Below are 22,550 nucleotides of genomic sequence, written 5' to 3'. Positions count from 1 at the left end.
TTTGTTGCTATACTTACACTGTTATATTTTTTAATTTTCTTTGAACATAACTTTGATGAATAAAAGATTGACACACTATGTTCTTATTTGATATTTTAAATGTTACCCCAGTGCAAAATTTCCAATTTACACATTGGTTGGTGTCCATCAAACCTTTAGACAGATATTGCAAATAGCAACCACATTACACGGGCTGTTGCATTCAACATATTGGTATCTACAGCTCAAATAGATCCAGATCTCCAATACTGCATTAATTAGAATCTCTGCCCATCCTTTGGGAAATTGCCTTAATCATGCACTAACAATTACAATACATACAGCACATTACCAAATTCGGAACATCTATGTATTACAATTCTGAAACTACCTCCGAAACCTGGCACAGGAATTCTAACCTTATTGTGTGGTAATAAAGGTGGTATTTACTTGTGTGAGGAAGGCATATATTATGGTAATTTATTGACACGTTTGATCCCCAATTTGGGTTTGATGCAGGTAGTTTGGAACTGTGTTTATTTAGCCATTTCACTGGGCAGGAATGGCTGCTGAATAGTATGAGAAACTAGGTCTAAATGGAGGGTTGAGAAAATTGTTATGATTTTTTCATTTAGGATTTACTTCACCTTCTATTGAACTAGTCGTTTTTCCGAGGTTTCACCCGCGTCCTGTGGAAATTACTGCCGGTACCGGGATAAGATATAGCCCATTTTACTTAAGAAGAGTGTAGCTTTTCAACAGTGAAATAATTTTTCAAATCGATTCTGTAGTTTCGGATCTTTTAAGGTACAAACAAACAATAAATATTTCCTCTTCAATATAGATTTCCTACACTTTAAATTGCATTACTACAGCAGTAGTGAATGTGAGAGTTTTAATGACCAAATGGAAATGAGGAATTCCTTAATTCACTTTTAACATTCCAAAGGTAACTCTCTCGAGCATTTACGCAAACCTGGCTAAAACACAAAGATGCTTACTTTAATTCAAGAGTGCCTTAGATTAAAATCTGTGCAAATAAAAAAGGGAAAAATAAATCTAAAATATAATAACTTGGCCGAACAAACCTTAGTAAAGTTACTGTTTAAATACAAGCCGACCCTTGGGGTATTCTTGGCCCTGACCAACTTGGTTTTAATTTACATAACACAAAAATTGTTATGTACGGACCTCACAGGATTCAGTCAATAGAAAATAAAGGAAAAGCAAAGCAAAGAAAAGTAGATAAACAGCAGTCAGTTAACAATAGGTGCGTACTACGAAACTGTGACCAGTTTTTATATTTCGGACAAAATTGAAGTAACTTTAAACTAATTATGTACGAGCATGTCATTGTTTTCACTTAAAGTAGGTATAATTTTGTGGTAGGTACCTTACGTTTTAGAATTTGAACAGTTTTATTTTTCAATCATTATGTAGGTACTATTGAATGAATCCGGTTAGACTGGAAGCCGACCCCAACATGATTGGGAAAAAGGCTCGGAGGATGATGATGTAGGTACTATTGGTATACTTTTTTACATAATATTTTTAAAAATATTTGCTCCCACAAATTCTAAGTCTTTATAATTTCTATAGTAAGCTCTTATCAATAACCTTACTGCTAAGCTTTTCGCTCCAATACTCATCAATTTAACTCAATTCAATAACACACACTTCAAACGTTAAATAAATCTCTCAAAAGAAAACCAAGAACGTAAAACTTGGAATATACACTCCAGTGCAGAATAATTGGATCAGTAAATTGCGTTGAATTAGGAAAGTATTTGCATGATTCTTAATAACAGTAGGTATTTATTTTAACGTTTGACGAATTTTTTAAAGATAAAAACCAATTAGAAGTATATCTTGCCAAAATGAACACGCCAATTTATAATATATAAATAAAAATATAATAAATGGAGAAACATTATTTTCGTACTAGCTTCTGCCAGCGGTTTCATCCGCATCCCGTGGGAACTACTTCCCGTACCGGGATAAAAATAGTAGCCTATATATATATCATCAACAGCCTTCCTCGATAAATGGGCTATCTAACACTGAAAGAAATTTTCAAATCGGACCAGTAGTTCCTGAGATTAGCGCGTTCAAAACCACAAACAAACAAACTCTTCAGCTTTATAATATTAGTATAGATTTTATCAAACTAAATGTAACAGGCAGAGTCTATTTTGATCTTAATGGTTCCACATATCGCTATACCTACAAAATTCTATGTGTGTGTACTAAATTAGAGACCATCTTTTCTATAGTAATCATTCATCAATAGATTGCCTTCACAATTTTTTTCACCTTACGAACCAAAATAAATCACTCCAAACACACTGAGGCTTAACTGACCCAATTTCTTCGCACTCAAGTGTATTACGGACGAAATTTTCTTTACGCACACATAGAAAGAAATCTCTTTACGTTTACGCACACATAGAAGTGTTTCTCGTCGAAATGCAAACAGTCAATCAAACTTGAGAAATATTCAATTACGTTAATTCTCTGCCTTTTCATCGATCTTCGAATAAACTCAAGGGAGGACTTGGCTGTTAATTTACTCGATGTTTTTAAGATAAATAATTATAGTGGTTGTTTTTTTTACTGTCAATGTAACCTCGTGACTGATACATGTATGTCTTTTAATGAGGATTTTTCTGAGTAATTAAGAATAGAATACGGTCTTTTGTGTTGGAAAGTAATTAAGATAGTGTGAGGATAATTTTATTATAGTAACAATAAAAAAACCACTTCGTTAATAAATAAACTCAAAACGTTTTTTTTTTGTTAATTTTATTGCTGAAAACCATATAGAAGCAGTTTAGCCGAACGTGTAATAATCGTGTACACACACAACGTGTAATAATCGTGTACACACGTGTACATCGCTGGTACAGTACCAGCACGCATAGGTACAAACAAAGAAGTTGAACGGAGAACCTTCTATTCTTGAAGTCAGTTAAGAAAGCATAAATTATTTTTGAATTCCAAATATTGAATTCCATTCATTTTATGCGTAGCTACCTTTCAGGTCTATTAAAATTATTGCTAGAGAAACTTAATACGATTTACAGAAAGTATCGTTTCATTCGTTTCAGTACTCACGTATTAAAATTCTAAAATCTAAATAATGAACACTGAAACATTTTCGCTGAAGCTAAATCGTTCCAAAATTAGGTGACCCTTTGACCTTCAGACCTGGCTTTTAGTAACCTTTCGCATAATAATGAGGTCTAAACATACATACTGGAGTGCTTTCAGTGGTTTGTGTGACCGGCGAAAGAAATTAGATATTTAGGCAGGTTACAAATAGGTACGACATAACAGAGACGAGCTCGTAGTTATGTCAAAGGCTCTGGTAGCATTTGGTGTAGTGAGAAGTGACGATTGATTGTTATAAAAAATGTCATATTGTTGGTACATTTTGCGTTCGATGTGGTTTTGATTGGTCGCCATTTTAAATGAATATAAACGAAAAATAGGTAGGTATCTAATCTACTTATGTAAAATAAATCTTGTGAAAAAACAGGCGTTCTGTATTCAGTTTTGTTGATAGTACAATGTTTGGGACAAGATTAGCGAGGTTTCGAACGGGGGTTGAAGCGTGCGTGTTAGAACCAGGGATTGGTATAACACCGCACTGCAAAATGATTTACAGGCAACTCTTACTACAATGTTTAGTTACTAACATTTTCACTTATTGAATAATCAAAAAGATACACGAAAATAAAATGAAATATGTACAGGTAAGTAAGACGTTAAAATATAGTTTCCGAAAGATATCTAAATGTAACCCAGATTTTCGGCCACAACTGTAACTTAATCGGCGTTGTCAAAAACTGGGTCAATTTTTGAACGCCAAATATTCATGAATGCGAAATTAAAAATAACTCAAGGGATAGGCTTACAACGCATACAAATCACCCAACACGTTTTGACTTGAATGAAAATCACCGAAATCCCTAAAGCTTTCGCAAAAATCGAAATCTCGATTTGATATCGAAATCGAATTAAATCAGAAGTCAGTTTAATCCCAGATCGAAACAAATCGGGGTTTTCATATTGGAAAAAATTTGGCGTTCCCATTTGGTAGCCGAAGTAATTTTAGGGGCTTCAAACAAGCGGGGTTGATTTGAAAAAAGTCGAATTCATTTTTATATTTTTGTGTTACTTTACACTCCAAAAGTCACTGCTTAAAAATTGTTCAATTAAAAAGTAATGCTTTGGATCTACTATTTATTTTTTAATGGCAAGGTCTTCTTAGGTGCCAACAAAAAATAATTTGTTTCCACCTATTACAAACATGTACCCCACATCTATCAATACATTTATTAACTAAAAATTAATACAAAAATAATAAAGGGGGAAATATTAAAACTAAGTATCAAAAAATACATCCGCATCGCTGTCAGCGGGGATCGTGCCCAAAAGGCTGGCTGCATTGCCACGCTGGATGGAAATGCATATCCTTTGGCCGAAGTATAGTATTAATTAATGTAATCATAGATATATTACATAGACTTTATATAGCTATAAACAATAAACAGAAAAAAAAATATAAATAATTATTATTGTTTGCAAATCCCCACTGGATAATTAATTAAAGTATATTTTATTAACATTAACAATCGTTAAAATGTTATCATAAATCTTTTGATAACAGTACAGGTGACAACTATCAGTAATTGAATGTTTCGTATTGAATATAAATGAATAAATTGATTATTTAGTTAATCATACAATGACACAGTTATTGTGGTTAAATCACACGGAATAATTTAGTGTTTTATTTATAAAAAACGAAACATAAGTATTATTACATTATTCGTATAAGCCTACAAGTTAACTTAAAAATATAATTGAAAATCTCATCATCATCATCTCAGCCATAGGACGTCCAGTGCTGAACATAGGCCTCCCCCTTAGATCTCCACAGATACCTGTCGGAGGCGACCTAATTGACAATTCATTAATAAAAAAAAGTTTTGTATAAGTAGGTTGTGTCAATGAAAATATTCAACTTATTCTTATTTTATCGTAAATCACTTTCCAATTTACTATTTGCCCTTACATCCATCAATTTGTTTTACCCAGTTTAATAGAATTTGTTTCATCAATGATTGTGTGAGTTTATAAGTAAACTTTGCCCTTTACTTGTTTCAGGTTAATTAACGAAAACACTTGGCATAATTGGAAACTAGTCCAACTAAGTGTTTTAATATTAGTTAAAAGTTAAATCGTGTCTAAGTGAAATTGCTAAGTTATCTAAGTGAATTTAATCATAGTTAAAATTAAATATTTTTCTAAAATAAATCGTGCTGATGTAAACATTTACATTTGAAAATGGAATCAATTGAATTAAAAGATAAGTTGATGATTAAATGGAAATTTAAATTTTGAATTCGGGTCCAAGAATTTAAAATAAGAGTCCGAATTAATACTTTTGAAATTAGAATTGAGAAATAAATAAAATAAAATGGAGAAGAATAACGAGCCTTCGCCGTCGACGACGCCCAAGGCCCCCTCACCGCCCCCTCCCGGACATACGCCAAGCAAGATGGAGCGCAGAATGTCACATTTCAAAGAGTACAAATTCTTCAGAAGCTTCAGCGCTAAGGTGGAAAACTGGCCTATGAGAAAAGCTGAACAACTATGGCGTAAGATGCGAGAAAGAAAAATAGCAGGTATGTTGAATCAAAATTTTTTTAATAAGATATTTCTTATTTTTCATAAAAAGTATCAAAAATAACAAGTGCTCTGTAAAGGAAATTCGTTTTGGAACCACAAAAAGTTTGCGCCCAACGTGGGGCTCGAACCCACGACCCTGAGATTAAGAGTCTCATGCTCTACCGACTGAGCTAGCCGGGCTGTGAGTGGCAGGTTGAAATAGTGAGTGAGTATCTACGTAATATAATAATATAAATATAATTATGAACATTGACGTCATTTTTGACTTATTAATAAGGAAGCACGCATACTAACTTATGTTTTGTTAAGTCTTCAAAATTATTAATTTTGATCAAAAATCGGAAGGTATTTTTTCTTTATTTATTTTGTCATGAATAAGAACATATTAAGTAAATTAATTTATTTTAAGTAGGTATCATTCAGTATCTTTTATCTTTATTTAGAAACTGGGTAACACTTGACTGGCCTTTCTGTAGGAACACTTACGGATGGTTTGTTCTAAAATAAGAATTTATCATACAAAGGAAGACTGTTAAATAGTAAATATTTTGAAGGTTATTATAATGCGCAGATGAACTGCGTAAGTACCTAAGTACAGCTTGGCAAAAAAGAGTGTGGAGTAAATGAGGTCAGCACTATCGCACCTGTGGCAACTCGGAATACTACGACTCACAGATTTTGATATTTGTTATTTTTGGAGATATTCAATCCTAAGTAGGCGATGTCCCTTGGACACTTCAATGTCCAGTATTAACGATGTTAACAATTTTTATTTGATTTTGATTTTTAGTTCCAACTGTCACCGCGTCAGACTCTTTTTTGCCAAGCTGTAGTAATTTTTATTCAATTTGAATCATATCAAATATTTTCATATTGCACATGCAAGAGCTGCTGTTAAAGCCTGTATTCAATTCTACGCTTGACTTGACTTAGGCGGGTTACGAAATTAAATAGGTACCTATGTTTTTCTTAAACCTACGTATTTTTTACGACCTTTCTTTTTAAATTACTAAATTATTCTTTTTATTTTTTTTTACAATTTTAGATACTTATGTTTTTTTTTTAATTACAAACACTGAGTTCAATGACCCCAAGTCACGATCGCTTCAATGACAATAAGACGTAAATTCAATACAATAGTTTAAACAATACGCCATTTTGCTTACGAGCCGATCACGAACTTTACTTGACACCAAAAACTAATAAAACAAAGAAACTATTTAGCTTCCTTATTTGTACGATAATTTGAAGCTGGCTGCTAAATATAAATAATGATGAATGGTAACGTTAAGCTTCTAATGAGGTCAAGATATTGATTGGCGTGGGTCTGTGGGCGGTGAGTTTGGGTGGCTCATCGTCCCTCTGTCTGCTTAGACGACAGACCCGTGTCGACGGCGCGCGTTGTTCCACGCGCTCCTCAAAGAGATGTCAGCAACCCCAGCGGGGCCCAGCAGGGCCAAGGCCTGCCGGGGCTGCGGGTTGTTCGAAAGAGATACCGCGGCCCTGGTACATAAAAGGCCTATGACGGAACACGACGGTTTTTAGTCAGTAAAAGTCTGACACTCCCTCACCGCTGCTAACCCACAGCGGGAGGGGTCATTTGATGATTTTTGACGTCGGAAAAAAAAAGGCACACGAAGAAATGACGCATAACTAGACAAAGATAAAAATAAATTATTACAATAATAACAATATCAAGTTGATTCTTGTCTGATTCTAAAGTCAATATAAATACCAATAATTAAAAAAAACTGTTTTTTTGCAATTTTTTTTCCAATATTTTTTGCAAAGTAAAAATTGTAGGTTTGCCAGCTATAACAACCTACCAAACGAAGCAGTAAGAATTGCTAAAAAAAACTCTCTTTTATAACATTTTCAATAATAAAACTACTTAAGTCTTTTAAGCAAAACCGTTGCAACTACTCTAACAAATAGTTTTAGACCAGACTTCTAGAGTATTCGAGCCAATTCCTCTCGACGTCACACCTGGTGCAATGCGCAAATTCTCTCAAACAAAATATTACCTTTCCCAAATTAAATCAGAACTTTTTCCAAAAGTTCTGTGTTGTTCAGAACAAATTAAAAGGGCTTTAATTACACAGTTACCGCATTGGCAATGTTGAACATCGGTTTTCGAACAAGGGTTGCTTTCGATTAAGGGTACGAAATATCAAGTTTTGTATCGTAAATACTTAATGAATTGTTATTGGTTTTTATAATTATGTTTTCGTACGGTTTTTGGGGGATCTTCTCCTCGTACTAATATAGCTGTGTTACTTGGAAAGAGTAGCTTTCTAGCACTGAAAGAATTTTAGGTTTTTTTTTTGTAGTTTCGGAGTCTGCAAGTATAAAATTACGTTAATTTAAAGGACAATGAGCGTTTTGATCTACCTCTCCTCTAGCATTAAGTGATATATCAATAGAAAGCTTGTGTTATGTAGAGTGTTTTCTTGTATGGCGACGATTGTCATTTGTTAGTATTTAGGGAGTTATAGTTCGGCCATTCAGAGAATGCGTTCCTGACACGTCGCGATTGAACTGACGACGTAACTACATTCATTGATTATTGATATAATAATGTTGTTTTAATGCTCCTCAATTGTTAAAACGGTAAACAACCAGCAAAAATATTTTTATCGTAACTGCAACGCCATTGCAAAGTTACGTCGTCAGTTCAATCGCGACGTGTCAGGAACGCATTCTCTGAATGGCCGAACTATAGAACGTGTTATACTTCGGCCGTTCAGAGAATGCGTTCCTGACACCTATCAGTTAGTCACGACTAGTGATGGGCACAACATAACACTGAGTTCGTTACCGTTCCTTCAAAATGAACCGCCGCATTATTTTAAGATTATTTTCGTTTTAAATTGGCGGAATCATTTGTTTTATATTTTAGTTATTTAAGTGGAAACCAAAAAAAGGTAATATTCATATAATAAAATTGTTTTATTTATTCTTTGTTACAAGTACATTGAATTGAATGTGCGAACAGAATATTAATCAGACTCCGATTTGCTTGAGGAGGTGGTGTCTTCATCATCATCTTCGCCTACATGTATAATTATATTATTATCAATAACAGAATCAATCCTGATATCTCGGTCTAACAAAAGCCGGGTAATCAAATAAAAACAGATCGAAAACACTTGAAAAACGTGGTCTATGCGCACGAAACGACAACGGACGACTGTTTTAGCGTCACAAAATGGCGGCCCATAACGCCATTTGGGGTTACCATTTTTAATCTAAGTATAAAAATGCGGTTTGGTCATAGTTTTATTTTTATATTTCATAAACGTTATAATTAAGTCTTATAGTCCATTATTTTCCAATTCTTAAAAAGAAAATCAAAACGTGTTATTTTATATTATAACTGTATAAGAACAGATTACGATACTTGCCTGTTATTTTTAGCACAGCACTACAAAATATAAACCGCTGACATAACCTTGTAATAGCGCAGTATAGATTTAGAAAAATATTGTTTACCAAGTTATTTGACACTCAGTTTGGCACAAAATTATAACATTCATTGATTATTGATATAATAATGTTGTTTTAATGCTCCTCAATTGTTAAAACGGTAAACAACCAGCAAAAATATTTTTATCGTAACTGCAACGCCATTGCAAAGTTACGTCGTCAGTTCAATCGCGACGTGTCAGGAACGCATTCTCTGAATGGCCGAACTATAAGTGAAATAATAACTATGTCTAAAATCTGCTGAAGCGTCTAAAGTACTGACAATTTATTAGAGGTATTTTAATACGAAATGTTCTAGTTAAAAGGCCTTTCCAGTGATCTATAGATAATTCATTACTAAAGAAGAAATCTAATAACTTGAAACTAACTATCGATAAAAAAACCTTGAACATGTTCTAACATCTAAAGTACTAAGAATTGGTAAGTAGTATGTAAGAACAAAATGTAACGCTTGAAAAGACCTTTCAAAATAATGCTGTATGACTCATTACTAGAGGGTGAATAGACCAACATCCAAACATTTCGCCCATTGTCCTTTGAAGAAAAGGTAAGGAAATTAAAAAGTTTATCGTCATCAGTAAGAGTTGCACTATAGAATTAGCTTAGCCTCTAAAAAATACTTACAAATACTTCTTAAAAACACACCGTGACTTTTTAGTCGTCTTACAACGGCAGCCCACTTCATGAATCCAATGACTAGTAAACGTTCACACAAAAAAAATGTTATTTATGAGATTTGAATACTTAAAAAAAAAACTTTATTATGACGCATGACGTAGATTATAAAAACACTGTTGTGAGCGCGGTCCGAGCACAGTTTAAATATCTTTACCGTGGCACTGGGAACGTACCTAGTTTCTACCGTTTGATACGTAAACAATTGTATTAACAGGATGTTTCTTGTTTCTAATGTATTAATTATTTTTCTTTGCTATAAAATTAATAGGCGACCGAGAGGGAGACCAAGAAAACGCTGGAGAGAAGACTTGGACAGCTTCCTCTCGGACTGGCCACAAACAGCGATGGACAGAGAAAAATGGAAGGCTATGGGGGAGGGCTTTGCCCAGCAGTGGGACAGCATAGGCTATTAAAAAAAATAATAATAATCGTGCCCAGTGGTATTTTTAGTCGGATACATTGAGTGGACTATCTTTGTAAGACGACTAAAAAGTCACGGTGTATATTTTTGAATAAACCAAATAAGAATAATAGTAACCATATTATTTTAAAAACTATTGATTTTGCTAGCTAAAATACCGACCAAGATCAGTCCAATTACATTGGAACTTCTAATACCTAACTTTTTAGCTTTGGTTCTAATAAGACTAGAAGTTTCCACAAAGACCATTCAATATCAAGTAATTTCAAACTGCTAGCCAGCGAAAACCAACTTGAACTTAAGTATATTTTTACTTAGAGCTTAGAATAACAGTACATAATATGCTAGGTATAGATGTAAAATTACTAAGAAGACACGAAGTTTTTATGGTCAAAACATTATTAAGAAAAAAAGCAGTGACATGAAAAGCTCACACATAAATAAACAAAATAATCCAAAAACTTTAACAAAAGCAACAAAATTACGTCTCAAAGCAGAATTGTAAACAAACAACAAAACGTTTTTACTGCACAAAACAAAATAATCAAGAAAATGAAAGACTTCATACAATATAGACGTTTTCAATCAAACTCACAGACTAACCGCTTACGTGACACGATACACCACGGAGTAAGGAAAGATGAGCGGAGATGCTTAATGCAGGTAGGTCAGGCGTCTTCTTCTAGGTCAAATACGTACGGTGGGCATGAACGAAACTATCAGTTACAAGTGAACTAAGGCGTTCGGGTTCTCTGAGACATTTGTCAACGATTTTTGGTATTAAAAAAAATTATCGGGTCTAAAGAAGGTGTATAAGAGCGAAGACAGTAACGTTCTTCGTCCCCCGCACACCCGCATTTTGGGAGATTTTCTTACCGTCTACTTTCTTAGGAGATTTTCCGTTATGGCACCTCCGATAATGATTTTGTTCTCCGTGGATACGATACACGGAGCTTGTGAGAAAATGAAGACAGCTTTGAATATAAGCTGGTTACAAACTTGCAATTTTACGCAGAACTTCGTTATTCAATTATGTATGAAAAGACTTAAGTGGAACGGTGATGCAAATGTAATTAAAATCCTTAATGGATTTGGAAGAAGGGACTTTGTAAATGGCAAAGGTAACTGGTGTATGAAAATTTTATACAAAATACGCTATTTTTAGATAATTTTGATGAAACAAGTTTATTTTTGAACAATGGTTATAAAAGTAGTTAGCACTTAATTGGGATCAATGGATTTACCTCAATATGTGGGGAATATGAGGATAACAAAAACAGACTACCTGTGCGTTTAATAATACAATTGTTTATTAATCAATAATAGTAAGGAAAACACCAATATAACAAAAACGTGACATCAATTTCTTAGAAACAATAAATCGCCAAATAAAATCCAACTCCTACTCCAATCAATAAATCTAGCTGCATTAACAAAAGTAATACTCAACATCGTCAATACAAAAGATTTCTCCACAAATCCAGCTAATATTGACCTAATAACAAATATTAAATGCGACAATAAGTTCTGTGCAAATAATCGAATCGGTTTTGTGCAACCAGCCTTGAGCGTCCTATAACATTTTATTTACTCGTTAGACGAAATAGACGAAATTGAATTTCTCGTGAAACCACAGCTGCTTCAGTTTTGAGAAAGCAGAAACATTGTTTATTGTTTCGCTGGTTCATTATTGAAATTGAATTAATTCAGGATTGAGCGGGTTTGTTGAATGGAGTAAATGCCCCATGTGGCTCCACCGTGGGTGTTGGTGAGACAATACTTGATTTGTGAAATATATTTGTTGAATATAATTATTTTGGACAATTATAGGTACCTATCGTTTAAATACTTTTTGTTGAATAAACACAACTTTATTGTCTACCTAACCTTTTTCTACACAATAGGGATAAGCTTTCGGTTTTAATACACTGCCCGATCTGAACTCCTCAACTTTATTCTCAAAGTGTTTTAATTTTTAATTAATCTACGATAGAAAGAGAAAGAGGCGAAAAACATTACTATAAAAATAATCTTCTCAAGCTTACTAAGATATAAATACTTATTAAACATAGGTATACAGCTGTAGTCAAATAAAATCCAACATGGAAGACTAGCCAGGTGCAGTTTCTTATAATTTAGCTAATTACGTTACTTAGTAACTCGAACGCGGCTGCTGTTTACCGCTGCGAGCGGTAAATATTTTCTACTTCCCTTGTAATTTCATTTAAAACTATTACTCATATACAATTTATAACTCTATTGTAATGTAAAGAAATATTCAGCATGTATCTTAATTATGTATTTTACGCGATACGGCGAAAAAAACCGGCCAAGTGCGAGTCGGACTCGCGTATGAAGGGTTCCGTACCAGAGCAAAAATGAGCAAAAAAATCACGTTTGTTGTATCAGAGCCCCCCAAAATATTTATGTTATTCTAGTTTTCAGTATTTGTTGGTATGGCGGCAACATAAATACATCATCTGTGAAAATTTCAACTCTCTAGCTATCACGGTTCATGAGATTCAGCCTGGTGACAGACGGACGGATGGACGGACAGACGAACGGACGGACGGACGGACAGAGGAGCGAAAAGAATAGGGTCCCGTTTTACCCTTTGAGTACGGAACCCTAAAACAAAGTTAGCCCTAAAATATGTCCTTGAGGCACTCCCACCGTAAAACACGCGATGTATACAAAACTATTCCTTATGCAAATGTCTAAATACCCATGACCTTCCAAAGGTCAGTCATTATCAATCTTCAAAGGTCAGTTCCAAGGACACGCCTCGCAAGGCAGTTTTATGCCTTTTTTGTTTATAAAGCGTTCTAGTAGATTAGATTGGAGGGCCTCCCATAAAAGAGACAGTAAATTCCATTACAGTGGTATAGATAAAGAGGTTGAATGCTTCTGCTAAAACGGAATGGTTTGTAGAATTGACAAGATTGTTATGGCCGCTTTAGTACCGAAGTTTGCTAGGTTTAAAACGTTCAGTTTTGGTGATAAAAGCTGTTTGAGCGATATCGGGAGTTTTGTTTATGGTGATACGCAAAATTGGATTTGTTGTTGAGGATTTTTGTGAGATTTCCACTGTCGTATCTAAGTATTGCTCTTCAATTTGCCTGCTTACATGGTTTAAGTCCGTATTAATATTCTAATGACATAATCTTGTGGCCCTAAACGGTATTAACTCTTGACTTAAAACACAATGAAATTGATTAAGTCAATAAACATAACTGATTTTTTATTCAGCATTCATTTTAACCAATCCCATTTATAACACTTCGTGATAAATTATAATCACAATCGCAACATGAATTAATAAACCAATCAATAACAAATTAAATCTTAATTGTGACTCGAATGAAATGGATGCCGCTGGAATTTTTAAGCTCTTCCATTTTGTTTCGAGCTTCCTCCCAAACAGATTCAAGTTTAATTAAAAGTATCTTAAAACAATGATTGCAAATAAATCCATTTAAGATTCTATTGGAAACATTGTACTGCGTAGAATGTACGAATTTGCCATTCTTAATTAGGAAATCGCTAAAAGATTTTGGACAAAATGGGGAAATTTATCATAGGTGCTACTTTACTCGTACTATAAGGTACAGGTTTAACACCTACAGTTAAGCCGAATGATATTCCTGACTGCCTCTTGATCTAGTATCTGCAAAAGCCTTAAAAAGGTTTTATAAAAAAGTAGTCGCTCATCTATCCGATATAATCCTACACTTTCAGCATGATAGAGAAAGAGAATTTTCGAAGCTAAGCAAGGCACTGAGGAGATTTTATAAAGCAAATATTTTGTTGAATGCAATTTCTTTTCATGAAAAACCCGAAGGTTTTTCTTAAAAAATTCTAAATAACAGAACATCCATTTATCATTAAAGAAGGGAAGATATCGATATCTACCTTATTAGCTTATTTCTATCAGCTGAAAACCAATTCAGATATGCTCTGATTACTTTTTTTTGTAATTTCGAAGGAGGACCTACTAATCTTTGAATGAATGCCCATTTTGGCAATGCCCTTTTTAAAAATGAATACTATCTGTGTTCAGCAATTGAGAGCAAAATAAAACAGTAGAAATTTTAAAATTGGACTGGCATTCAAATAATTTGTGACTCGTGGCATATTTTCGTACGAAAGCAGACATTCGAAGTATGTGCAATTAAAATCCCAGTGAGAGGTAAAAAGCTTCATAGTTCTGTTTATGAATACTAAATACGTAGTTATGTGTAGGTATTTGTTTGGTGTTTTTGGAAAAGCAGAATTTGCAAAATTCGTTATATAGTTAGACTTTTCTAATCTAAGTAAATAGGCAAACCAAAACTGTGTTCAAAAAGCAATGTCTAAGGAACTTTTTGTAATCCTCAAATCTCATACGTAACTAAAACCTACTGAAATAGAAGTCAAAAATGCCCATCTAACAGAAGCAGAAAAACATACAGATAACAATAAAAGACCCTTTTATAAACCATTAAACTGAAAGAAAAAACCCAAAACAAATTGTATACGAACCTCTTTCAATTAGGAAGCGATAAGATCTGAAGAGTTTAGAGATTTAGATTATCCTACCAATTGACCTTTATCACATATTTAGGGTCTACAGGGAGTTTGTATTGCCCTCCCAGTAATACGACATATAAGCGATGTTTGGACATGTTTGAAATAAATTACGGAGAATTTAGGAAAGGAAGCTATAGAAAGTATAGATAGGCAAAGAAAGGAAAACGTTTGTCTTGGCGGGATTGTCGATTGGTTTTGGATATACTTAGGCCATCAAATTATATCTATCGTCATTAAAACGGTCTAACCATTTCCCTACTTTGTTGCCAGCCCAATACCCTAAGTATAACGGACTGTCAGATCATCATCAATTTTGTAGGCATATCCAAAAAAGAGCTTTCACTGAACATTTAAAAATCTCGCCTCATTTTCCACCAAAAAAAAACGAAAGAATTCATTCACACCACCTATCTTCACGAGGAATTCGAAACAAAACAAACCAATATCGTAACCAATAAACCATTAAAAAATCGAACTTGAATTCGATAACGTACCAAGAAGTCTTGGCAATTTTCCAAGTCTGTAATAGCATTTACAACTGTTTTTATTTTACTACATAGTTGCAAGGCCGTTCGGGTGTTATGAATTTGGACCACCCACTATTCAAAATATTGGCGAGTAATCGAATATGGGTTATCATTATAGAGTTACCTACTGTTTTCATAAATAATGGCGTAGTTGCCCTTTTGAAGGTGCCGCTATTAACACGTCGATATTTTGCACAATATCTCATTTAATTTCATCTTTGGATGCATTTTTGATCTTTGAGGAAATTACACTTTCGTCTCATAATGTATTCTGTGAAGTATCTTTAGTGTCGTAGTGTCCTTTCTTTCCAGATACTATCTGTACTCAGGTTGTGCAGTTAGACAATTGAGACGGATAAATAATAATTATATTTTACTATTTAGATACGAATAAAAGAAAAGTTAAATATACTTCTTAATCCAATTGAATTCTCACAAAATCCAGTTACATTTTACTGAAACCATCCCAGATTTTATTAATCACTAATTCACCACAATGATAGATCATAATATCATAGTGATTCACACTTCACCTAAAAATAACCATCGACTCATTTAACAATATAGAAAATCATTCATAGCAAAGAACATAAAAAATCAATTGCTCACTACAAATGAGTAGGCACAAGTAAACACGGAGTAATTTCGCTACGGTCTACGAATTTTAGGAAACTTTGGCGCTAAGCTTGTTGTTTACTTGTTTATAGGCACGAATACTAATTAGGCTCAAATTGGACTAAACTTGTTAATACCCGCCTAGTTTAATCTTATCGTTTCATTGAATCGCTTACTAAATGTGCCTGCTAAAATAAACACGAACTGTCAATCAGCACTGTGTAAAAGATTTTATCTCTAGTTAACGAGAAATAAATTAAGAATCTTGCTTATCTATATACTAATACAATAAAAGGAAAAAAAAATGTTTGTTTTTGTGCCGTAAAGATTCCATTTGAAATATTCTTTCACTGTTGATATAAGCTAAACTCTTTCTGAGTAACGTGGCTATATTTTACCCCGGTACGGACAGTAGTTCCTCACAGGTTGCGGATGAAACCTCAGGAAAACGGCTAGCAGCAATATGTTAGTTATTTTCTCTGCAGTATTACGCTTCAAAGTTGTAAAAACGCCTAACAAAAATATCAGAGCGCAGCTGCGTTGAATAAACTGATTGCTATGATAACTATGGTAGGCGCTTGCAACTACAGAGCGAGTAGTGTATGTTAGATAAAACAAATGCTATTTAGTATTTGTTGGTATATCATGGAATGTATAATGTTCTTTCTGCATCAAATATTTAGGTAATGTTCTTTGCTGAACCTTGGTACATATGAAACAAAATTACTGAAATTATTCGCATTTGGATATATTAGTAAACAATCAAACTAGCAAAGTTCTTTTTAAAAAGATTAAAGTATTTAACAAACGCCCAGTTCACAATAAAGCTTCTAAAAGATTGGTGTCATTATACAGAACAGTAAGAAGTAGTTACTTACCGACTTTTCCTTCTTTAGTAGTTTTTCTGAGAACTGAGACAAGCTCGCTTTACTTGCAGTTTTTCACGTTCAAAGTCTTTATCTGTTTCTTGTTTGATTTCGTAAGTAACAGATTGTGTTTTAGGTCTCCGATTTAATGCACTTATTTGACGAGGTACTTACTTATGCAGTTATTAGGAAAAAAAACATGAATAGGTATCTATGGCATATTATATACAGGAAATAAAGACCCTCATAACCAACCAGTTTACTTACTTTAGTATAGCAAAGCTAGTATCAAATCTTCAGGACTTCTGAAATCACTTGAAATAATTCTGTTACAGCCTTTTTATCGTCCCACTGCTGGGCACAGGCCTCCTCTCACAAGGAGAAGGATTGAGCATTAATCACCACGCTTGCTCAATGCGGGTTGGTGATTACAGACTTTATAGTCCAGGTTTCCTCAAGATGTTTTCCTTCACCTTTATATCAGCCATTGGTGTCTAAGATATGCTTAGAAAGTACATACAAACTTAGAAAAGTTGCATTGGTACTTGCCTGACCTGGAATCGAACCCACGCCCTCATACTCGAGAGGTTGGTTCTTTACCCACTAGGCCACCACGACTTTTTTTTTTTTTGAAATAATTACATTTTCTTTACGTAACATTGTCGACAATGACAATGTCTATAAATAATTTTGTTTTCTATGAATCTAAATTAAAATTTCGATTCAACCAGCATCCCCGATAAGTAATAAACGTAACGTAATCTCTATTGTAAAATCGATCCATCTAAAAAGACCTGACTTTTTGGAGAGGGATATACTTAAAGTAGGTAAATTAAATTAATTTTACTGCGTTGTGATCGGCAGTCGAAGTTCTGATGGCAAAGGCGGGGTTCTCCTCTACAAAAGATATTGGGCAAAATAATAGGGATTTGGGTTTCACGTGAGAGTGCAATACAAAGTTAATGAAATTAATTAATATTCAACTCGCTTACAATATAACGATATGGGTAGTATATCAGTAAAACCGATTAATTGATTTAGCAACCTGTCAGTTTCAATCTGGAAACCTCAAAGGTAATTGCATTTCGTGGTCTGAAATGTCACACACAATTATTTCGTATACAGTTTGCAATCAAAGGTTTATAACACCTGCATTAATGATGATGATGATGTCTTCCTAGCCGATTATCGGCTACGGCGGCTGTTCTCATGTAAGGAGATTAGCCAACTACGCAGGACATATTATAGTGCACGAGCATTTACGCAGACACAGGTGCACTCACTATTCCTTAACTCTCATAGCCCGATGGGACGGTAATCCGACACGACCGAAGACCGAGAGATCAGGCGCAGGACCGACATTTACGTGCTCTCCGATGCACGGGTGTATCAATCACCAGCTTCCAGGCTCCGGGCTGCTTTGTGAAAGTCTTCTAAAACCCACACAAAGCGATTTCGGCCCGACTCGGGAATCGAACCCGAGACCTCGTGCTCATTAGCCACACTTGCGACAGCTAGACCAACGAGGCAGTTCCCTCAAACCTGCATTAATAAACTGTTAATGATTACAAGAAAATGTTCAATCATACTCCTGTTCTTCTAAACAAGTTAGCTGCAAAAATCCCCACACAAACCAACCCTAGTGTCAGAGTTTTTTCAAATCCACCTGACTGCCTCTGACGCTGAATTGTAACAACGACTGCTACTGACTTGCTTTTGGGGTTTTACGTGCCTTCTCAAGCAAGCGTGTAAGTTATGTAACACCTCCAACTTCTCGACTCTGGGTTGCTTTGTGAAAGTTTCTAAAATCCGCATAGAGATTTCAGCCCGACCCTGAAATCGAACCGTTGACCCCGTGCACGGCAGTCGTCAAACTTTTTTTAAGGGCTTCTTTTCGATTTGCATACGTATATGTATTTGATCAATCATCAAAACTCTACAAATGCACACCTAACTTAGTCTACAATTTAAACCCATTAGCGTAACCAATACATTAAAATTCTGATCCAATCCACAGATGTCTGTTTCCTTAGGTCTTACAGGGAATTCTGCCTAGGTGGTCAGGATATACCTGGATAAGCTACCAACTTAATATGCTTAGAGAACTCTCTTTGAAGGATTTATGTATTTCTTTGTTGATTAATGATGTCTATGAATAAGTCGGGCTATGAATTTTGATCTATTAATATATCTGTTAAGGTACGCAAGATTATGGAATGCTAAATGTAGTAGTGACTAGGTATGCTATTCTTAAGATTGTTCCTCTTCCTTATTCTATAGGTAGGTTGTACATACTTACCTAGTATAAAAACAATATAACATTCAAACGGGTAAGAAAATAGTTTCGTTTCGGTGTCGTGATGATTTAGACATTCCACAGAGTGCCAACCTTTAGTCGGCCGACAGTTTGATCGGGCTGTTAAACAGTTTGCAAATGGATATTACAACAATCAGGTATCGATCACCTAACTAAAGTTTGATGGGATTCAGGATTACTCTAGAACTTAAATTAGTCGACGACAGTTTAGTCTACATTATTAAGGGGCTATTTAAGATAGGACCTTATATCCATAAGCCTTAATCTTTCTAGCGACTTTTTTTCTACCTTTGTCGTCTTCTACACGAATCACCCATCTATCCTTCCAGTAAGTAATTTACATAGTTCCACGTCAGCACAGATCGAAATAAGATTTATCATAAGCCGATCTGGATGTCTCCTACGCATTTATGTTTGGTGTTGGATCATCCAGAATTGGCTACTATTTGTTTTGGACCAAATAGGGAAGAATATTTTATTTTATCATCATTATTTTCTTTCACTATACCTAGGAGTCTCAAAAAAGCCCAAAACTTTGTCATATTCTTAAGGACAAGCAACAAGTTTTAAATTCTTTTTTAAGAAATGCAAAGTCCACATCATAATATTTAGGTTGTATTCTCATATCCAAACTGAAACCAAAGTTTGCCGACGCTCCAAAAACAACAAAAATAGATCAGACAGACAACCTAAAACAAACAGAACCATCCCTCCATTAGCATACAAAGAAACTAAAGTGCACTTAACAAATCGTCACTACGAAATGCATCAATCAAATCTATTATAAGCCGCGTGCCGACACGTCCGCTCGATCCGCGGTCTGTCATACGAATGATGCTTCCCTGTAATACGAAAACAATCGGATCCCTTCCGCGCTAACGACACGACGCATGCGCAACAATTACCATACAATGTGTGCGTGCGTGGACGCATCAATGGCGCAGGATTATGGGGTGGCCATGATTTTTTTGTGACGGGATAATTATATAAAAAAATAAATAGATCTTCATACATACCTACTCGTAAGACTATTATAAAGTAGAAGAGAACCATACATAGGTTGTTTGCTTATACAAGCTAAATTCAGCCCAATTATAGACCTTAATCGGCCGGGGCTGCGGGATTGTTCGAAACAGTTACCGCAGCCCTAGTAAATAAAGGCCTAGAAGAAGAAACGTGATGGGTTTTAGTCAGTAAAAGTCTGACACTCCCTCACGCTGCTAACTCACAGTGGGAGGAGTCATATGATGGTTTAGTTCTAATTAGACCTACCAATAACCGCTGGTAGAATGGTTGTTAAAATATAAAGTCATGTAATCTATACTTACATACATTCAGCCAACAAAGAAATAATAATTTCTTAAGACAAACAAAGCACAAAGATAAATGTTTGTACCTGAAATGAGCAACCGACTCCCAGAAAAAAAGTATATACTTACCTAGTAAACACAACACAAAGAAAACATGAGCCTCAAGATAAAATATACCTATTCATTTCGCTATTAATTATGTTAGAAACAAGAACGTTGCAAATGGGAAAAAAAACCGGCCAAGAGCGGGTCGGACTCGCGCACGAAGGGTTCCGTACGATTATTTATAAAACGGGCAAAAAAATCACGTTTGTTGTGTGGGAGCCCCCAAAATATTTGTTGTTATAGCGGCAACAAAAATCATCATCTGTGAAAATTTCAGCTCTCTAACTATCACGGCTCATGAGATACAGTCTGGTGACAGACGGACGGACGGACGGACAGAGTAGCGAAAACAATAGGGTCCCGCTTTACCCTTGGGGTACGGAACCCTAAAAAATAAAAATGTAGGTAAGTATACTCTTTCCTCGCTCATTTATTGGAGACGTTCTTCCAATTATCTGCACACTGATACACTTACATGTGTGGGTGTTTGTGTGTCTGTGTGCGTGGCACGTGTTAAGTCTCAGGATTATTTCAACACCTGACCTAATAGGTCAATTACTTAGCGACCTATTTGATATATGATAGAGAGGGATGGTGATTAGTGCTTCAGTGAAAAAGCGGGAAGGTTCCATAGTTATTGTACAAAACTGATAGAATTTTTTAGTCGATTCTTATTGAGATTCTTTCAACATGTCGGTATTTCAAATGAATCCTGCTAGACTAACTTACTATCTGGCGTTGTTGCTGTAATACAAAATAATTATAAAAAAAAATACTTCTCAATTAAGGAAAATTACTGAAAAAACTCAAGAGAAGTAAATAGTAAATATACACAATTGTAACATTTCTGTCGTATTTTTAGTTCGAATAACAAGGAAAACTAAAATAAATATATTCTCCACTTGTCTCCAAAATAATATACAATTGTCAATCAATGTCCATCACCAGCCTAGTCTTTTCCCAACTATGATACCGGGGTCGGCTTCTAGTGTAACCTTTTCTAAGTACCAGTTTTATACATGGCAGTCTGACCTCCTCAACCCAGTCACCTGAGCAACCTGATACCAGCTCTTAGTAAGACTGCATAGATGGATTGGATTTAAAATCTGTCCATCAGATTACAAAATCCATGGTCACCATATTGTAGACAGCGATGCACATCGGTCGCTCACCCCGCCCTCTGTTTATCCATCTGATTGTTCACCTTACACTGCATTGCACATTGCAAGGATGCCTCGATGCCTCAGATATTTTGTCCCGCAGTGTACAGTTTGTAGCGTCCTTTTTTCTGTCTCGGGTAAATGTTTCAGTCACTTGTTTTGTCAAGGAGAGGGAAGTTGCCATTTGTATTGGTTAGGATTAAGGTAAATGTTTGTTAATATTGAGGTGGGCTGTTCAAGTTAAAATATAGGGTTCTTTATAGTTCTGCACTTTTACAAAAAATAATGGTCAAATCGAATATTAGCTGATATTTTTTTACACTACTTCATAGTAGACGTCTATAGATAGTCTCAGCAATAAAATAATCAAAATCGAAAGTAACACAAATTAATTTCCTATTTCCTTGAATTTTAAACAAATTAACGTAATTAATAGCAGATAAAAATCAACTTTCAGTCACATACATAATTAGCATACGTTATTACATAAAATACACGGTTATAAATAAAGATTCTAAATTCAACTTTTGAATTCTAGAATTTATGTTTTGGCCAGTTTTATTGGGAGATCAAAGTAGCCGTAGATTCTGTAGATAACAATAATATATAAGATTTAATTAATTGCTAAGCGAAAGGCTATGTTGAGACATACATAGTTTACGCTATGCCACTGTCGTGTCGTAGTATTTCGATCTGCGAGTATGTTTCTTCCTGGTATAGGAAATAATGTGTAAGTATTAATATTCCATGATTAGTTAGAAATGTGTAGTTATTGTAAATTCATAAAACGTAAATTAGTAAGAACATTATTTTGCATTTA

The 22,550-nt window shown here is 34.7% G+C and overlaps 1 protein-coding gene and 1 non-coding gene across 2 annotated transcripts in view; one reads left to right on the top strand and one right to left on the bottom strand.

Moving 5' to 3' along the window:
* The window catches only part of LOC124640647 (rho GTPase-activating protein 7), a 327,491-nt gene that overhangs the window by 2,347 nt on the left and 302,594 nt on the right, over positions 1-22,550 (top strand). Inside the window, exon 2 of the mRNA XM_047178508.1 lies at positions 5,152-5,672. Within this exon, the coding sequence (XP_047034464.1) occupies positions 5,465-5,672 (208 nt within the window). The 5' untranslated portion in view covers positions 5,152-5,464. The remainder of the gene's footprint in view (positions 1-5,151; positions 5,673-22,550) is intronic.
* Trnak-cuu lies at positions 5,784-5,856 on the bottom strand. Its single transcript has one exon. It is a non-coding gene; the product is annotated as a tRNA-Lys (tRNA).

This window comes from Helicoverpa zea, chromosome 21, assembly GCF_022581195.2.
Source record: "Helicoverpa zea isolate HzStark_Cry1AcR chromosome 21, ilHelZeax1.1, whole genome shotgun sequence".
Taxonomy (NCBI): Eukaryota; Metazoa; Arthropoda; class Insecta; order Lepidoptera; family Noctuidae; genus Helicoverpa; species Helicoverpa zea.
The sequence above is the reverse complement of the archived record's forward strand: the minus strand, read 5'-3'. Positions and strand labels throughout refer to the sequence as shown.